The sequence below is a fragment of the Poecilia mexicana genome, unplaced genomic scaffold, assembly GCF_051168715.1.
Source record: "Poecilia mexicana isolate PSO_F unplaced genomic scaffold, ASM5116871v1 scaffold_14, whole genome shotgun sequence".
Taxonomy (NCBI): domain Eukaryota; kingdom Metazoa; phylum Chordata; class Actinopteri; order Cyprinodontiformes; family Poeciliidae; genus Poecilia; species Poecilia mexicana.
In genome coordinates, this window is record NW_028263383.1 from 15,960,872 (window position 1) to 15,978,093 (window position 17,222).

General features: G+C 41.1%; 2 protein-coding genes across 2 annotated transcripts in view; one reads left to right on the forward strand and one right to left on the reverse strand.

Annotated features, from left to right (window-relative positions):
• The first annotated feature begins 2,012 nt into the window (after positions 1-2,012).
• trpv1 (transient receptor potential cation channel, subfamily V, member 1) lies at positions 2,013-9,007 on the forward strand. The gene is made up of 15 exons (XM_088012269.1): positions 2,013-2,272; positions 2,438-2,592; positions 2,674-2,826; positions 2,963-3,100; positions 4,394-4,689; positions 4,897-5,073; positions 5,151-5,309; positions 5,382-5,474; positions 5,567-5,637; positions 6,089-6,254; positions 6,327-6,393; positions 6,502-6,830; positions 6,905-7,026; positions 8,409-8,530; positions 8,614-9,007. Exons 1-15 carry the CDS (start codon positions 2,028-2,030, stop codon positions 8,700-8,702), a joined length of 2,382 nt encoding a protein of 793 aa, XP_087868395.1. The 5' UTR covers positions 2,013-2,027; the 3' UTR covers positions 8,703-9,007.
• A 2,018-nt stretch (positions 9,008-11,025) lies between these two features.
• The window catches only part of fam222ba (family with sequence similarity 222 member Ba), a 56,497-nt gene continuing 50,300 nt past the window's right edge, over positions 11,026-17,222 (reverse strand). The window contains exon 3 of the mRNA XM_015012326.2: positions 11,026-14,730. Within this exon, the coding sequence (XP_014867812.1) occupies positions 13,052-14,730 (1,679 nt within the window). The 3' untranslated portion in view covers positions 11,026-13,051. The remainder of the gene's footprint in view (positions 14,731-17,222) is intronic.

Sequence of the window (17,222 nt, forward strand, 5' to 3'; positions counted from 1 at the left end):
TCACAAATTGTATCCTTTGTTTATTCTGGAAAGAAAAATGTCTCATTGAGATTAAAAAGCCTTTTTGAAGAAAGATCTGACATATTCAAATGTGAAGTTTGTCAGTGGGGGTTTAACTGGAACCGATGTGACTTAGATCAAGCTTTTTATTGGCAGTAAACACTGTTTCTTCATGGTGTCAGAAGTGAAGTTGATGGAGGGGTATAAATACCACAGAGCAGACTGTTCTTCTTAAAGAAGCTTAGGTCTTTCTATGTTTACAGTAAGACGTGAACAGAAGGAGTCTGTTATTGACAGTGAAATATAGGCTGCCATTATCTGTCGGCGTAGGGGCACCGGAGGCTCAAAAACCTGACAAAAGAAGGCTGGGTTTATTCTGGGGAGGAAACTTCTAGAGATAATTTTGCACAGAAGGATTCGTCATAAAACAAAGATCATAATGTACAACGCTAAGCATTCAGAGACTGTAATGTAACCTCAGAGGTTTCTTCAGAGAGAAGAAGAGAAGAAACCTCGCTTTGGTGCACCCTTCCTGCCCACAGCTTTAACCACTGTCAGTGACTCCCTGAAGAAACTGAGTGAGGCGAGCTGAAGTTTGCAATAAGATTCCCCTTATCTGCAGGAAATGTTATGAAATTAAAGCTAAATTTATCCCAAGGCTTTTTTACTCATCTGACAGGGCTCTGAAATCAATGGGTAAAATTTCACAATGCGCTAAATGCTGCTTAACGCACAACAAAATGCTTTTTTTTTTGTACGTAAATAATATGGTAAACAGTTAAAATTATATAGAGAAAATAAACTACAAACAAATATGCTTAAGATAAATTACCCATTGAGAAATTAATAAAGGTTTTCTAAAACTAGTGGAAAATGGCATATAAACACTTACCTATTACACAATTAGACAACATATAAATAAATCAGCTACCATCAATTTAAATAAAGCATTAAGTGTATCTAAGAGCCTTTCTTTGAGTTAGACTTCAGTGGAGTAAACAGTGTCTATAAAGCGTGAGGTTCAGGAACCAACATCTCTTAAGTGCTTCCCCGAAAGGAGATAAGAGAAAAGATTATCTGTGCATTTACTTTTCTATCATGATAGTAAGAGATGGAGACGTCCTTTAGCTAAAGTAATGGCAAATGACTGAATTTATTTCTCAAGCACAGAATACTAAATGATGGGCTTCAATTAAGATGTCAAGAATTTTGAATGGATTTATAATTTCAACTGAAAATGTATAAAATCAGGTGTTCAATGCATTTTTAGCTTTCAAAAATCATAAATAACTAGGGGTGAACTGATTATAGTTTTCTGGCCGATCGCTGACTGCCACCTTTGAAAAGCCTGACCTGCTGATTCCAATTTTGGACGATACAGATTTTTCTTTCTTTGTTTGAAATGTTGCTAAATATAGCAAGAAAGTTGCAGAGGTGTCAACATTGGAGTGACTATTGCTAACTGCAAACCTGCAGACTTGACCATGTCTGTCAGTCGAACCTTTCTGGTTGAATTTTAGACTTTTGACGAGGCAAATAAGATTGGTGGATAAGATCGGCTTCACACCAAATATCGAACAATCACAAATCTCCCAAAATGAAGGAAATCAGGCCAATTTATCACTGCACCCCCATTAATAACCTTTTTGAGTTTAATCACATTCATTCCCATTGTCATGACACCAGAATCATATGGTTCTAACGGCAGCCTAACTAATATTTGTAATAAGTGCTATTACACTAAATAAAGCAAGGAACTTGGACAGCAGCCTTGTGGAACCCCAATCTACAACCAGCTGAGTTAACCTGGATTTGTTCTGTCTCAAAACTACAACCAACTGGTAATTGAACTACGCAGGCCAAGAATGGTTAGCTTTCTAACCAGAACTAATTCAAGTATATTGCTAAAACACAACAGTAGTCAAGAAAATACATCATGGCATGCACATAATACTCAGGAGGTATTTACACAAAAATGATTGTACGATTGCTCCCTTTGAGACCCACTGAATGTGAAAACACCTGTCATGTTTCATTCCAGATTACCAGAGTTTTACGTAAAGATGAGGAAGTCAGATATTTTTGATTTCCATCTGGAGGCAGATGACAGAACAGAGGAGGAGAAACAGAAGCAAAAAGCACCAAAGAAGGATGGTTTGGCTTCTGCTTTAGGTTTGAGCAAAGAGGCCCCTAAAGCCCCCATGGACACCGACTACCAGGAGGAAATGGAGCAGGTCAAGCCTCAGATCCGATTCAATCTCAATTTTGACAAGTGAGTCTCAGCACACAGACATAAACTGATTCTGCCTTAATTTGCCATTACATTACAGCAGGGGAACTGTGAGCTGTCAAGCCACTTATTACTGATTACAATGGACTAACAAACTGCTTGATCTGCAGTAAAAACCCTGAGATATGCAACAACTTTTGCTTCCAGAGGGATTCGAGGTGAGGCATCACAGCCAAAGAGAGACAGCTCCACATTCACCATTGAGCGTCTGTTTGAAGCAGTGGCCAGCAGGGACGTCAACAAACTGGACGGCCTATACCAGTACTTGCATCAGAACATGAAGAAACTCTCTGACTCTCTGTGTAAGTGTGTACATGACCCAGATGGTGTCCCAAACAGCAGATCTGTGTTCTGACTCCCCCAACATGCGGTCACATCCACAGATCAGTCGTACGGTAAAACCGCCCTGATGAAAGCTCTGCTGCACCTCAAAGATGGCAAGAACGAAACCATAGAGGAGCTGGTCAAAGTTTCAGAGAGGATCGGCGACATAAAAGAGTTTGTGAATGCCGCCTTCACCGACAGCTACTATAAAGGTAAACTTTCTTATGAATAAAAGCTTAAACTTGTCAGTCTGCTCTCTTTCTCCATGTTCCACTGTTTTTAATAATGTCCTTTTTTAACAACAATAACAAAATAATAAAATATATGTTTTGCTATGTCTTCTTATAGGTCAGACTGCTCTACACATAGCCATTGAGAGGAGGAGTATGTCCTACGTAAAGCTGCTGGTCAGCAAAGGTGCAGATGTTCATGCCAAAGCCTGTGGGAAGTTTTTTCAGCCTCATGATGGTCCCAACTTCTACTTTGGTAAATCTTTTTTCTCATAGGACACTGATTTGCTTCCGACAAAGGTTTTGTATTTATCTAAAAAACGCAGCAGTTCTGACCAAATCTACTTTCTGTGTGACAAATATAGCAAAAGGATTCGGCTGGAAGACCATTCTAAATATCTTGTTGGTTGGCATTAAGTTATAGTAGGTGATATGACACTGGGAGTCAGACTTTGTCGCCAACCATGGCCTCAAAACTTAACACAGATGTTTTGCACAACATTTTATTTGCACTTCTGACAATTTGAATCTTTTAAATTTGTTGAATATGTTTTTGACAAGGTAGAAAGTCACAAAACCATATTTCTTTCCCATTTTCTAATAATTAGTAAAGTAATATTTTTGCGCTAACAATATGGGATGTCGTTTGTAAAGTTGAAGTGACGCAGGTAAAAATCAACAGCAAATTAACAGCCGCAAGAGAAAAGTAATGGAGTCTCATTTTTCAAAGTTATATGTTCAACATCTTATTAATTAATTCATAAATGTCAGAGTTTAAAACTAAATATTAATTAGCAAGCTAAATTTGTACCTGTTTATGTAATATGAAGATATAATAAACTCGGCCATACGAACCTCTTCGTAGCTGGCGAGACTGAATTACTTCCTCTCACCTCTTCGTCATCTTTTTGTTTTGCTCTTTTTTGTACATTTCAGCTTAAAAACAAAGGACGAGCAGTTTTAATTTAAACAGACGTCAACATTAATCATCAGCAGGAGTTCATAAAGAGGTTAAAAAAACTCAGCTTTATTTTCATTGTCCACTTCCGGTTATTGGGACGTGAATTTTAATATTAGCTTAAATATTTAGCTGAGCCCTAGCTCGGGGGTAAATATTTAGCTTGAAGCTAAATGCTTGCTAGTGAGAATATTTAATATGTAAACTAAATATTGAGCTTGCTAGCTAGTTAAATATTTAGTTCCAAACTAAATACTTGTCTTGCTAGCTAACAAATAATAGTATCTAGCTGCACAAGTGCGATTTTACTTACATTTTCTCCAGTCCACACTGGCTGGATAATTTCTACACCATCACTAGAATTTACATTTAATTTCTCAAAAGACACAACTATTAGGGCTGCACAGTATATAGTGTCAAAATCAGTGTGTGCAGCATTAATAACATTAACAATATTCAGCCAGAAGGACAGTCTTGTGTGGCAAAAGCTCACAGTTTTCTGGTAAAAGTTCATAGTTTTCTGGCATCCTGTGTTTATAAAGTTAGGACAGTATGTGTTGTGATGCATGTTGTTTAATTATTCCATTATAGGTGAGCTGCCCCTTTCTCTAGCAGCCTGCACAAACCAGCCTGACATAGTCGGCTACTTAATGGAGAATGAGTATCCAGCGGACGCCAAGATGGCAGACTCTCACGGCAACACAGTGCTGCACGCCCTGGTGTTGGTGGCCGATAACTCGAATGGGAACACAGAATTCATAACGGCCATTTATGATCGCATCCTAAAGATCACTGCCCGACTGCATCCCAAGATAAAACTGGAGGAGAAAGAGAACAACGACGGACTCACAGCTCTCAAACTGGCTGCCAAGAATGGCAAGATTGGGGTAAATGCAAACTCAGACTAATGATTTGTTCTTTTGAAAATAAGAGTAATATGGTTGTTTAGTTCTTACACTAAACACTAACTATGGCGCCAAAGTGCTCATAGCCTTATTTATTGCCCCAATCATGTTTTGGTGTGAATTTATCGTGAATTTATGGCAAATATGATGTGGAACATAAGTAACTTCCTTTCTGTTATTTGTCTGCAGGTATTTTCTCACATCCTCCAAAGGGAATTCCAGGAGAATCACTACAAGCACTTGTCCCGTAAATTCACTGAGTGGGTTTACGGACCCGTCCACAGTTCTCTGTACGACCTGTCCTCTGTGGACTCATATGAGAACAACTCTGTTCTGGAAATTCTGATATATGGCAGTGAAATTCCTGTGAGTCCCAGCTTTGCAGGCAAACTCAGAAAAACCTTAAGCTGTCATCAAGGTCACAAGGTCGTGTCTCTTCTCAGAACCGCCACGAGATGCTGGAGAAGGAGCCGCTCAGCTGCCTCCTGGAGGATAAGTGGAAGAAGTTTGGAGGAGGAATGTTTTTTTTCAACTTCCTGGTCTACCTTGTGTACCTGGTCATATTCACTACTGTAGCCTACAATAAAAAAGATGCTACACAGGTAAACAGATTTACACAGTGTTCAACAGAGCCTGAGACGGACCTGGACTGATGTCTCCTCTGTGTCCCACAGCTTCCGTTTATCCCTGACGACGCCTGGGATTACCTGTATGTTTTTGGCCAGCTGCTGACTTTACTAGCCAACTGCTATTTCTTTGTCTTTGGGGTATGTGGGCCACATTTTCACCCAGTGGTTTATGTTGCCACCTTGTGGCAGTTTAAGCTTAGTAAAACCTCTGTGATTGTCAAAATTCCCAGATTATAGAAATGAAGAGGAAGAGGCCAAAGCTGCAGTCACTGCTGATTGATGGATATTATGAGATTCTCTTGTGAGTAGATTTTTCTACCATTATTTTATTTCTACAGTGTCTAACACACATACTTGCTAACATTTTGAGGAATTTACTGGAATTTTGTATGTCAAACAAAAACACAGCAGCTCATGATTACGAAGTCGAAAAGAAATGAAATAATGTTTCCAAACAAAAAAATAAGTGAAAATGAGGCAAATATACACTCTTCCCCTGAGAGAATGACCTCATTTAAAAAAAAAAGAAAAAAGTCTTTCTTCCTACACACAGTTACATATCTATCTGTATTGTCACAGATGGATATAAAAAATCCAAACAAATTGTGTGGTTTTGTTACAAGTTTGTGGTTGTAACAAGCCAATATTTGAAATAGTTCACTAGATATGACTATTATTGCCAAGGCTGCAGTGACTACAAGTAAACTTGGGTCACATGCACTGAGTCGTACTAACATCCATGCTGTTGCTAGCTTCTCTCAGGGCTTACTGTTCCTGGCTGCCACTGTTCTGTACTGGGCGGGGAGGCAGGAGTATCTGGGCTTCCTGGTGATCTGTCTGGCTCTCAGCTGGGTGAACGTGCTCTACTACTCCAGGGGAGACAAACACATGGGCATCTACAGTGTCATGATACAGAAGGTAGCGATATCAATCAGCTGCAACTGACACTGCAGTAGAGGATTTGACATCTAATACCTGATTTCTTTGCAGATGATCCTCAGCGATATCCTGCGCTTCCTTTTTGTTTATATTGTTTTCCTCTTTGGATTCTCAGCAGGTACTGTATTTTATCTTATCCTGAGTAATTAGAGAGTTAACAACTCCAGGCTTGTCAGTATTTTCACCCCAGTTTTGACATGAAATTACATTTTGTCTCCTGTTACAGCCGTGGTCACACTCCTCATACAACCTCCTCCTGAAAACACAACAGGAAAAGGGAGGCAAGGATTGTTTGCTACTGCCAAACCCGACACAGAGTGTTTCACGCCCACCTACAGAAACATCTCCTACACTACCCTGCAGCTCTTCAAGTTCACCATAGGCATGGGCGACATGGAGTTCACCCAGGATTACCAGTACATGGAGGTCTTCTATGTCCTTCTTATTTTCTACATCATTCTCACCTACATCCTGCTCCTCAACATGCTTATAGCCCTAATGAGCCGCACAGTGGAAAAGATCACCGAGGAGAGTGCCAGCATTTGGAGGCTGCAGGTGAGTGACTGGCGTTCCTTTTTTTATTTATTGAAGAGAGCAGTAGTTAAACGGGTTGGTGTGGTCGTCCCCAGAGGGCTGTCACAATCATGGACATGGAGAAGAGGCTACCCTGCTGTCTGAAGAACAGTTTTCGCTCTGGGGTGGAGAGGAAACTCAGCACCGCTTTTGGAGACGATCGTCGAAGGTGTTTCAGGTAGGCCTCTTTACGTTTATTTCAGCTACTCAAACACACAAATGGCTGTGAAACCTATGTTTATACTTTTGTGATTGGTAAAACCTGATTCTTTGCCATCCACCACCCACATTTAACTAGCCTGGTTGGCATTCTTCTGTCCCAGCTGCAGATCCTGGTGATGTGGATTGGAGAGTCATTGTCTTGTTCACTCTTAGCATACTGCTTGATGTCATCTATGTAGAGGAGGTGACCGATAGTTGCCCCATTTCTAAGTTTATACACAATCTGGTCTGTGCAGAACAACATTGGAGACAGAGCATTGGCTTAGTTTATGCTACATTTGATGAAGATTTCCACAATTGGCTTGAAATTGGTGGTTTTCCACAGCCTAATGGAGTTTGCAACAAAAGTTCTTAGAGTGCTGTTGACTTTGTAGAGTTTCAGGCCTTCCGGGTTGACTGACATTAAGTCATAGGCTTTCAATCCAGGCAGTGCTCATATCATTCAAGCTGAGCAGCCATGTTTGACTCTTCAGATATACAAGGGCTTCATCGTCTTATTTGCCTCTAGAAGTAGGCTTTAGAGGCAAATAACTTGGATACATTATTTATATGAACAAAAGGCCCTACACAGGTAAGAAGTCCACTAAAGATGGAAGGAAGGACAATGGAAAGCATTGTAAATATATTATTGGAGGTAAATACTGATAAAGTGAACCTGCAATCATTCATTTATCTAAAGTTTGGGATATGAGCAACAGAAAGCAAAACTTTCACACAGAGAAACAGCAAAGAAGCAAAAGTAAGAGGACAGAATTAAGAAACACGCTGCAGAACTCCAAACATTAATAGTAAACTGTTGAGCTGGAGTTAAAACCTAGTCTAGGTTATTTTGCCAACCCAGTTCTGAATCAGATATGAACCAATTCAAGTGTTTTTTGATTTAACATATTGAATTACTCTTCACTAGGTTAGATTTTTAAGTAAATAATATGTTAAAGTACTAACATTTTGCATTGCGACAAAAAAAAAGTGTGTTAAAAGGAGTAATCTTTAACCTGGAGGACTGAACAGGTAACATTTGGCTAAATATAATTGTATGTCTGGTTTCAACTATATGTTGATAATCTTTTTTTGGGGGGGGGGAATTTCTTACGCTGTGAAGCAAAACTCCTGATACTACTGACTCATCTTCTGAGCAGCTGGAAAATTGGGAAACCTCAGCAAGAACTAATCAGAGAGCCGAGACAAAGGTTTAGTCCTGTATATAATTAACAGAAAATTCAGCTATGTGTTCAGGGTCAACCGATGCACAGTTCACAAGGTTTCAAGCCATTTTAAACTACCTCAGGTGTTGCACAGCTGGAAGTAATGGAAGCATGCGTCGCCTCGTCTCCTTAGGGTCGAGGAAATGAACTGGAACAAATGGAACACCAACCTGGTCAACATCAGTGAGGATCCAGGATCCTGTGATCGGGGCCAGAAGCCTGATTTGGACAGCACTTCCAGACGATTTAACAGAGGTTGTTAAAAAAACAAACAAACAAAAAGTCTCTAAGACTGTACATAAATCCAGATCTTGTAATATGTCCTTGTTTTTCCACAGGGAGGAGCTGGAGAGGCATTTTCATGGAGGGCACTTGGAGAAGGAGTAGGATGCCTCAGTCCACTGAGATGAGCCCCCTGAATATATGAAGACTTAAAAATGGTCACACAGTCTGAATGATACAAGTAATAAGGTTTTCCAACTCAAACATATTATTGTTGAACAGAGAACAGCTGGAACTGTTTCCTTAAGTGACTTGCAGTGTTTGCGTTGTTGTAAATACAATTTCAGAAGAAACATTCAAGTAATATCAACAGTACCAAGGAAAATGTTGAGGGTCTTTCTGTTTGATGTCAATAACTCTTAAAAATTTACCTTTAGGCATGCTGTAATAAGTTTTGCTTAATCCTAGATGAAATGTTGTATTTTTAATTAAAATGTCTTGCGATGCGTATGTCAACGAGCTGATTTTGAACACGAGCGGTGCAAAGGCGCCCCAACCTTCCTGTGCCTCTGGCGTGGCTTAAAATCCATCATGGCGTTCTACTGATCATCAAGGTGCTGATCCTTCCTCTCCTGCTGGGTGCCCTTTATGCAGGTCCCATTTTCATCACAGCCAGACAAGCTAAATCTACTGCAGTCAGATCAGGCCTGCAGATTTCACAGCTTGCCTTCGTCTACTCGACTTCCTCTAGCCATGAGGCAGAGGCAGGCCAGGAAAAAGGGCATGAAAGCATAGCAATCGGAGCAACAATCGCCACCTTCGGCACCGGCTGACACAGTTACAAATTGTACGTGTTCCAGACCTTTTTGTTCAGTCACTTATTTGGCTGTGCGGCTCTCGTCGTAGTTTCCTTATGTTATGCAAATAAAAGGTGATCATTTTGGCTTTTCAGAGAGGCATTTGAACATTTTTTTGCCCAGTGTACTGACAATATATAAAAAAAGTAGTATTTGCAGTCAATTATTGGATATTTAAAATCAAGAATCCAAATAGGATAAAATATACCATGATTTTGACAAACATTTTGTGGAGACATGTTTGATCACAATTCTTTTTGGGAAGGTTAGAGCCCACTTAAGTTTGTTGGTCTCTTGCCATGGAGCCGGCTTTTAAGATTAGTCCATAATTGGGTTTTGGTCTGGGTCACTCCAGAAGCTTAGTGTTAACCTACCTTATCCATTCCAGAATCAGACTTGTATGCATTTCCAGCCATCTTAAAGTTTCAATCTTCTTTTGATTTGAGTTGAAGTTGAATTCTTCACCATAATTCTACCCTTTTTGCCCCAGCACTACTAACAGCAAATCAGTCTCACCTTCATACGACAACCAGGTTTGAAACCTTCTTGGTTTCTCTGAACATTCTTCTCTCCATTGAGGCCAAATAACTCAATCTTGAAGAGGTAGAAGCTTTTCTTATACATATATATATTAAACTCGGTTGACGTATATCACTGTTAGATGGCCAAACTTAAACCTGAATGGTTACTGATCATCGTACCCACCTTCCTTCTACCTAGAGCAGTCTTAAACTGTTGTCTGGTGGTCCACGGGCACCCCCTAGTGGCCCGCGAGGTACTGCAGGTAAACGACAGTTTATTTGCCGTGACGTCAGCTCAAAGTGCGATGCTACAGCTAGCTTACCAAAGGATTGTGTTAAAAATAATGATGGAAAACTGGCTTAAAACCGGGTTACTCAAAAGAAAAGCTGCAGTTACCGGTGGAAAGAAAACTCCAAGAAGATTATATGATCAGAGGATGTCATAGCTGCTAAATGTGGATGTGTGGTTCACTAGCGATTCCTTTGAACGGTTAACGGTAGGAATCGCTTCAGTTAGAACTGCTCTTTGAATGATTCTCTGCTTTCGGGTCAACAGCAATTATTTTTATTTAATTAATAAAAAAATTGCATACAATTGATAGAAATAATAAATAAATAATAAAATGGGTTAAACAAAAAAATTATTGTTAAAGCAACTCAAGTCTATTTTCCTTAAATTGTGCTTCTAAATCACAAATAGCCCTAAATGTTAATGCACATAGCACTTTGTAGTAAAACAACTTTTTTTTTATTTCCATGTGTTTGACATCATTAGCTTAGACACTTCCAGAATCAGTAGGCAAGAATCTGTAAAAAACAAAATACCCAAGTAGATCTTCAAAGTCCATGTTCATGGCTCTGTTGTGGCCAGTCACATTTACCAAACAGCACCACTCTTGTCATTAAGATGAACAAAGAAAACACCAATAAGTGAATTAAGACTAATATTTTCATTTCAGGTTGCATCATATATTAAGATGCGTTATCGCAGGGGTTACGTGGTCCATGACTTTGTTAAATGGGTTAAGCGGTCCTCACTGAGTTTCAGGAACACTGAATTTTGAGAAACCCTGATCAATGACAACAATCCCAAACATGAATCAAATCAGGCCCGACTCCTCCAAATTGTTCAAATGACAGTTCTGACACATTTCAAAGCATAAATTAGAACTTTATTTTATTATTACAATATTACAAAAAGAGTAGCACAACTCTCACGCTCTTGCCTCTTATCTGTCGTACAGAATGACACAAAAGAAAGCCTCGTGGACCTTCTTCCATTTCACAGCAATAGTACAAGAAACAAAAGAGGAAAATAAATTTTAAATAACAAGCAAATCAAGTATAAATAGTCACAACTGCAAACTGAAGCTTTGAAACTGGAAAAACAAAAGTTACAGCTCAGTAACTACACGTTGCTAAAAATATATAATTACAAAATATTCCTCCTTTTTCTTGCTTTCCAACCATAAGGAATCTAAGGAATTGCTCTTGATGGAAGAAAAAAAAAAAAAAAAGAAAACTTCATTCAAATTAAAAGGCAAAAAAAGAAAAAGAAAAAAAGAAATTGCTGTTTCTGTATGTCCTTTCCCTCCTCCTTCTCTTTATTTGGGTTTTTTTAATTAAAACCATGCTCATTGTCAAAGGAAAGTCCAAGGACCAAACACTTAAGGCTTTTTAAGGACTGTTAGGGAGTTAGGTGAACAAAACATAGGTGTCATTGTGGTATTATACACACACACACACACACTTGCACACACATGCCAACGCTCACTTTTAACTGCGCCGGCAGCATTCACACACAATCATTAAAAGTTACAGTAGTCTAGTAGGTAAGCCAGTGTACAAGAAAATAAACAATGCATTTGCTGTTTTTCACGTTGAACCGAAACGCCGGTTTCGTTTACCCTCCGAATGATCTTGCAAGTGATCAATTTGGTCTATTAGAACAGACTTCACATCAGCATCAGTAGCAACTCACGTGCGACTCGGTTCCTAACCCGGTCGGGAGGTTAGAAAGCTCCGCCTTGGCTTTAGATTCTGCATCGCATTGAAACAAACTTCTTCAGTGTCCACAGAGCCGACAGATCCCTTTCGATACCTGCAAAACGAAGAGCCTCGACATTCAAGTAATACATTTTGTTACAAAAAAAAGACGAAAGAAAAAAAAAAAGTCTGAAAAGTAGACAAAGATGTGATGGCACAATTTCATACTGGTGTGTCTTCATCAACCTGACTTTGGCCATTTTAAGGTAGAGGAGGGAAACGGTTTTCATTATTGTCTGCCCTTAGTATTTCTGAATCTTGTTGCCAAATGTGGCTCTAGCAACAAGGTTTATTTTTTTTTAATTACCTGAATTCACTGCAGCATTATAAGCAGAACAGAGCATTAGCTTTTTTTGTCATATTTGCTCCTGCTTTATCTTCATAATGTACAAACAACCTGATTACATGCTTCTTTTACCAACTGAAAGGAGTTTATCTGTAGTAGTCCTATTATACAAATAAATTAACAAAAACCTCTGCTGACATGTATCCTACTTGTTATTGTAGCCCCTTTCCCATCAGTCTCCTTTTCTCTGCATGGAAGTGATTGTACTTAATTTTAGCGTCACCACCAAAGTGAAGTCTAAACCAGTCACAGCCAAAAAATTCCTGATATTGTCCTGTAAGATCACAAAAAAAAGCAAAAATATCAGCTGATGCCACCATTTTTCTGTGAGCGATAACTTACTTCTTTCTTACATGCATAAGAAAAGTCACGTTACGGATCTGAAGTAGAGATAACACGGAATCTGTTCAAATCCAGGCACAGAAATTCAATGTATGATCGAGGAAGAAGCAGAGAGGATTACGAGTGTGTATATACACACACACACACACGTACACACACACACACACACACACACACACACACACACACACTTCAGGAAATAATAGCTACCTGTGGAGCCAGGAAAAAAAAGCAAAACTAAAAATCAAGGAATTGATCACTTGCAAGATGAAACAAAAACAAAAAGAAGAAAAAAAAAACTATTGTTCTGCGTTAAATATATTATTTTACCCTCTTTAATACTTGATGTCCTTTAGGTTATCTGTTGAGTTTTATTCTTGTGATTCCTTTCTTAAGACTAAACAAAGGGGTTTGATAATGGTTGTGGAGACAAGGCCATAGCTTATCTGTACCCTGGGTGCTGGATGAGAGCGGTTCTGCCATCTCCGACCTCTGGACCTACCCTGCTCAGAGGGGGCCTGTGCATCTTGCCCATCAACCCGAGATTCTGATCGCGGAAGTAGGGCGTCTGGAAGTCCCCACCCAAGTAATCTGCCGTTTGCATCAGATTAGTCTGGCCGGACGAGGACGTGGTGGAGCTTGTTGCGAGCCTGTAATGGGGAGCCCCAGGGGGCCCACAGTCCAGCGTGGTACACCCTCCCGGGCCGGCGTTGTGGAATGGCATGGCTACGTCCTGAGACCCCGAGCTGTCACTGTTGGGTGTGGGAAGGATGCTGCTGCTCCAGATGTGGGACTGGAAGTAGTGGCTGTTGGGGTAGTGGGCCATGGGGCCGGGCATGTTGCTGTTGACAGGTGGGGAGGGGGTGGGCCGGTCCAACGGAGGCTTCAGCGAGTACGGCTGACCGCCTAGCACTTCCCCGGGGTAGCCCATGCCTTTGAACTGGAAGGATGGGTCCCTAGAAGGCTGTTTGCAGAGGTGCGTCATGCTGTTCTGAATATGGGGGACGTGGGTCAGCTGATGGGGGTTCCAGGAGCGCATCTTCTGCTGCTGCTGCTGGGCGGCGTGTTGGAGCGGATTCGGTTGGGGGTGAACGTGATGCTGCAGATGCTGCGGGTCAGCGTGGTTGGAAGGCAAGTGGTTCAAACCGGCCACGCTGGGCGGGGGATGCGCTCCCATCGGAGCAGTGGCTTTTTCTTGGGGGCCAATGACGCAGTTGGGTGGGGGAAAGCCAGGCGTGGCCGGGTTACTGTGCATGGAGACCCTGGAGCACGCGCTGATGAGCAGGTTGCGACTGATGGGACTGGGGTTGGCGAGGTGGCCTTCGCACATGGAGTTGACCCCAGGGCCCTGGCCCCGCGCTTGGCAGAACTGGTTGAGCTGATGCACAATGCTGCTCAGGTCAGCCTGCCGGACTTGGTGCATCCCGGCGGCCATCGAGAGTGGAATGGCTGAGGTAGAGACGGTAACGTTAGGTGGCGCGTCGCCATCCGGCAGCTTTCTGCTCGCCTGCGGGCCAGGCGGCAGCTGTTGCTGAAGCATGACTGCGGGGGGGCCCTGCGGGTGGCCGAGGGCTGGGTGCTGGGTCAAAGTCTGGAGTCTGCTTGGCCCCTGAGGGTGCAGGGCCAAAGGAGGAGGGTGTCTAAGACTCTGAGTGTGAGCCTGCGGCTGAGAAAGGGGTAGGTGTAAAGTCTGAGGCAGGTCCTGCTGTTGGTGGGTCAAGCTGTGCTGGGGCCGGGGCAGGCTGGGCAGAGGTGGGTGGTGGTTTAAAGTGCTGGTTGAAGCCACTTGATGGGGTCCAGTGGGAGGGTTCATACTGACTTCAGAGTGCAAGCGAGCCCGGCTACCGTCGAAATCTTTCAGGACGCCTTTGACCGAGGGCGCCTTGACGATGGCGAGGAGGCCCGTCTTTGCACTGGCCTGAGAAGGGGGATATGGGCTGTAGCGCTGGCCTGACGTGTCCAGCCCGTTGACCGTGCGGCGCACGTGGTTACGCTGGGGGACTTTGACACTATTGGGAAAGATCTTGATGGTGAGGGGGTTGTTGGCAACCTTCTTAGCATATGCGTCCAATTCTGCAGGGGTTGGAAACGGAGCGGATCTCATCCTTTGTGTGGTGTCCCCTGGAGGAGGAGAACCAGAATAGATGGAGTTAAGAAGGCAAGAAGAAAAAACAAGGTAGGCAAAGTGAAACGGACAATTTAATCTAGCTGAAATTATTGATCTGTTTCACATTTTGTCATGTTATAACCACAATCGTTAACATAATAAATGATGCATCACATGAACCAGGGTATCTGCAGGTTTCAGCAAGTCAAATGTAAACCTTTTTAAGCATTTTTAATATTACCTTGAATGAAGCTCAGAAAAAAACTATAAATATGCATTACAACCAAGTATAGCAGAAACATCTGGGGTCCGTTTGTGACTCTTGGCACTGCATATGGCTCTCTACAGCCTTAAGCCTCATATTGCCAAGCTTAAACGTTTTTTTTTGCCCTGAATGTACCTAGCCTTATGGTGGTAAATTCATGTGCAGCATCTCCTAACGAGAAATTTTCACGTAAAGAGATGCAAAACTCGTTAAAACCAAAGTTTCTCGTTAGTTTCTCATTTAAACAAGACAAGTTTTAAATCTTAAGAAACGAACTGTTTCATAACGAGATATAAAAATGTTCCTCTGACAGATTACAACTTGTTAAAAAGGCATAAAGCCGTTCCCTCCGACTCTCCTCGTCACCGTTTCTTCTAGACGACACTTAAACATCCCAAGAGATGTTGCTGTTTTACTGTTATGACCTCTCTCACTTAAACAAGATATTTTGTTATCAGTTAGACAAAGCGATCTAGTGGCAAAAAACGGCAATAAATTTGTACTCATCCACGATAGACTCAAAAATAAAAAAGCTAGCTCACAGAGTGTATTAGCAGCTAGCTACTGGTAGCCTCAACCACTTCTAGATATAGGACACAATGATGATGTCTGCGTGCGACTAACAGTAAAATCCCATGAGGAAAAAAAACAACCCAAAAACATATGAGAATATGTAAGATTAAATGGTCCTGCCACAACATTTAAGAGCAGTGATTAGTGTATTTAAGCCCAACTTTTCTTTTATGTGTGAATTTAAGACTTTAAGGACACAAGGAAACCCTGCCAAATTCTCTGTCCTTCCATGGCATGATGGTTCTTCCACCCCGTTTCTTCATATGGACAGGGTGTTCAGGTCAATGTGCAGAGGGAGATTTCTACTATAAAAGATCAAATTTGGCCTCATCTGACTGGAGCATGTGCTTCCACAAGTTTCCCGAATCCCCCGTTAACGATTTGGAAATAGTTAAAAATGTGTACATATTTGTACTGAAATTGAATTAAAACACAGATTTTCAAGGGCAAATGCTTGCACTGGATTTTCACTGGATAATATTAGAAAGCAATCTTGTGTAATGGCATTCTCCTCAAAACCAGCAGCTCCCATTGGCATGATCACCAGATGTAGATGAGGTCGGGGTTTTTCCTCTTCTCAGCAGAAAATATCAAAGCTGACGTATCTGGATTCCAGTGAAATCCAGTAAAAGTACAGTTGTTGGTGGCTTTTAGGTCAAAAGCCATTACCGGGGTCTAATTGACACATTCAGGCCAAGAATAAGTGCTGAGGGTGGGCTGCCATGTAGTGGGTGAATCACAAACCAAACAAAGAAGAGAGGCTGTAATGGTCCCCTGTGGCTGCTACAGGGAGAAATAAAAAAAGAACACACAGAGTGAAAAAGAGATGGAGAGCAGCCCCTCCATGACAGCAGACAACTAATCAGACACAGAGGCAGCGTCTCTGATGTGCAGGAACACCTCCTAGGACTCGGCTCACACACACTTCTGCTGCACCTGCTAAGCACTGTGACTAAATTTAACAATGCCAGAGTGACAATGTGAACATGATTACCTGTTTGCGAATGTGGGAGGGCGTGAGGTTGTTCAAAAACGGCAAAAACAGCCACAAAAGTAGTTGGTTTATATGTCAAAATGATCCATTAAATCTGTTTAGCTCTCTTTTTTTCTTCATCGTTTTAAATCTGAGCAGATTTCAATGCACAACCAGCCCAATTTTTAACATACCCAGAACGTTAAAATTCATTGTTGGCTACCTTATTAAATGGTGTATAATAGGTTGATTTTACATTCTTTGGTTTGATTATATTTTTCCTCAACGGACAATCGCATAATAGTAAAATTACTGGTAACTTTACAAACATTTTTCAAAGTAACGGTTACTGAAGCATTTCTTCTACTTGTACTTTGAACTTAAGTAAACTTTGAGTTGGTCACATTTTCTAGGAAATTCTATTTATTAATTAATGACTTTCTGTGTCTCTGAGGAAGAAATGATATGCATGACATGACAGATGTGGTGGGAAACTGACTCATTTTGTTAGTGACCGGCTGAAAGATGACCCACATACAGTCATATTCCATAAATTATAATATGATTTCTGACAAGATTCGTTTGTCAGATTAAAACTACCTTTTAAAATAACCTTTAAGCTGGCATTATGCATACTTTTCATTAAATCCACATTTCTGTATTATACATATTTTTATTGATCTGATGTAATATTC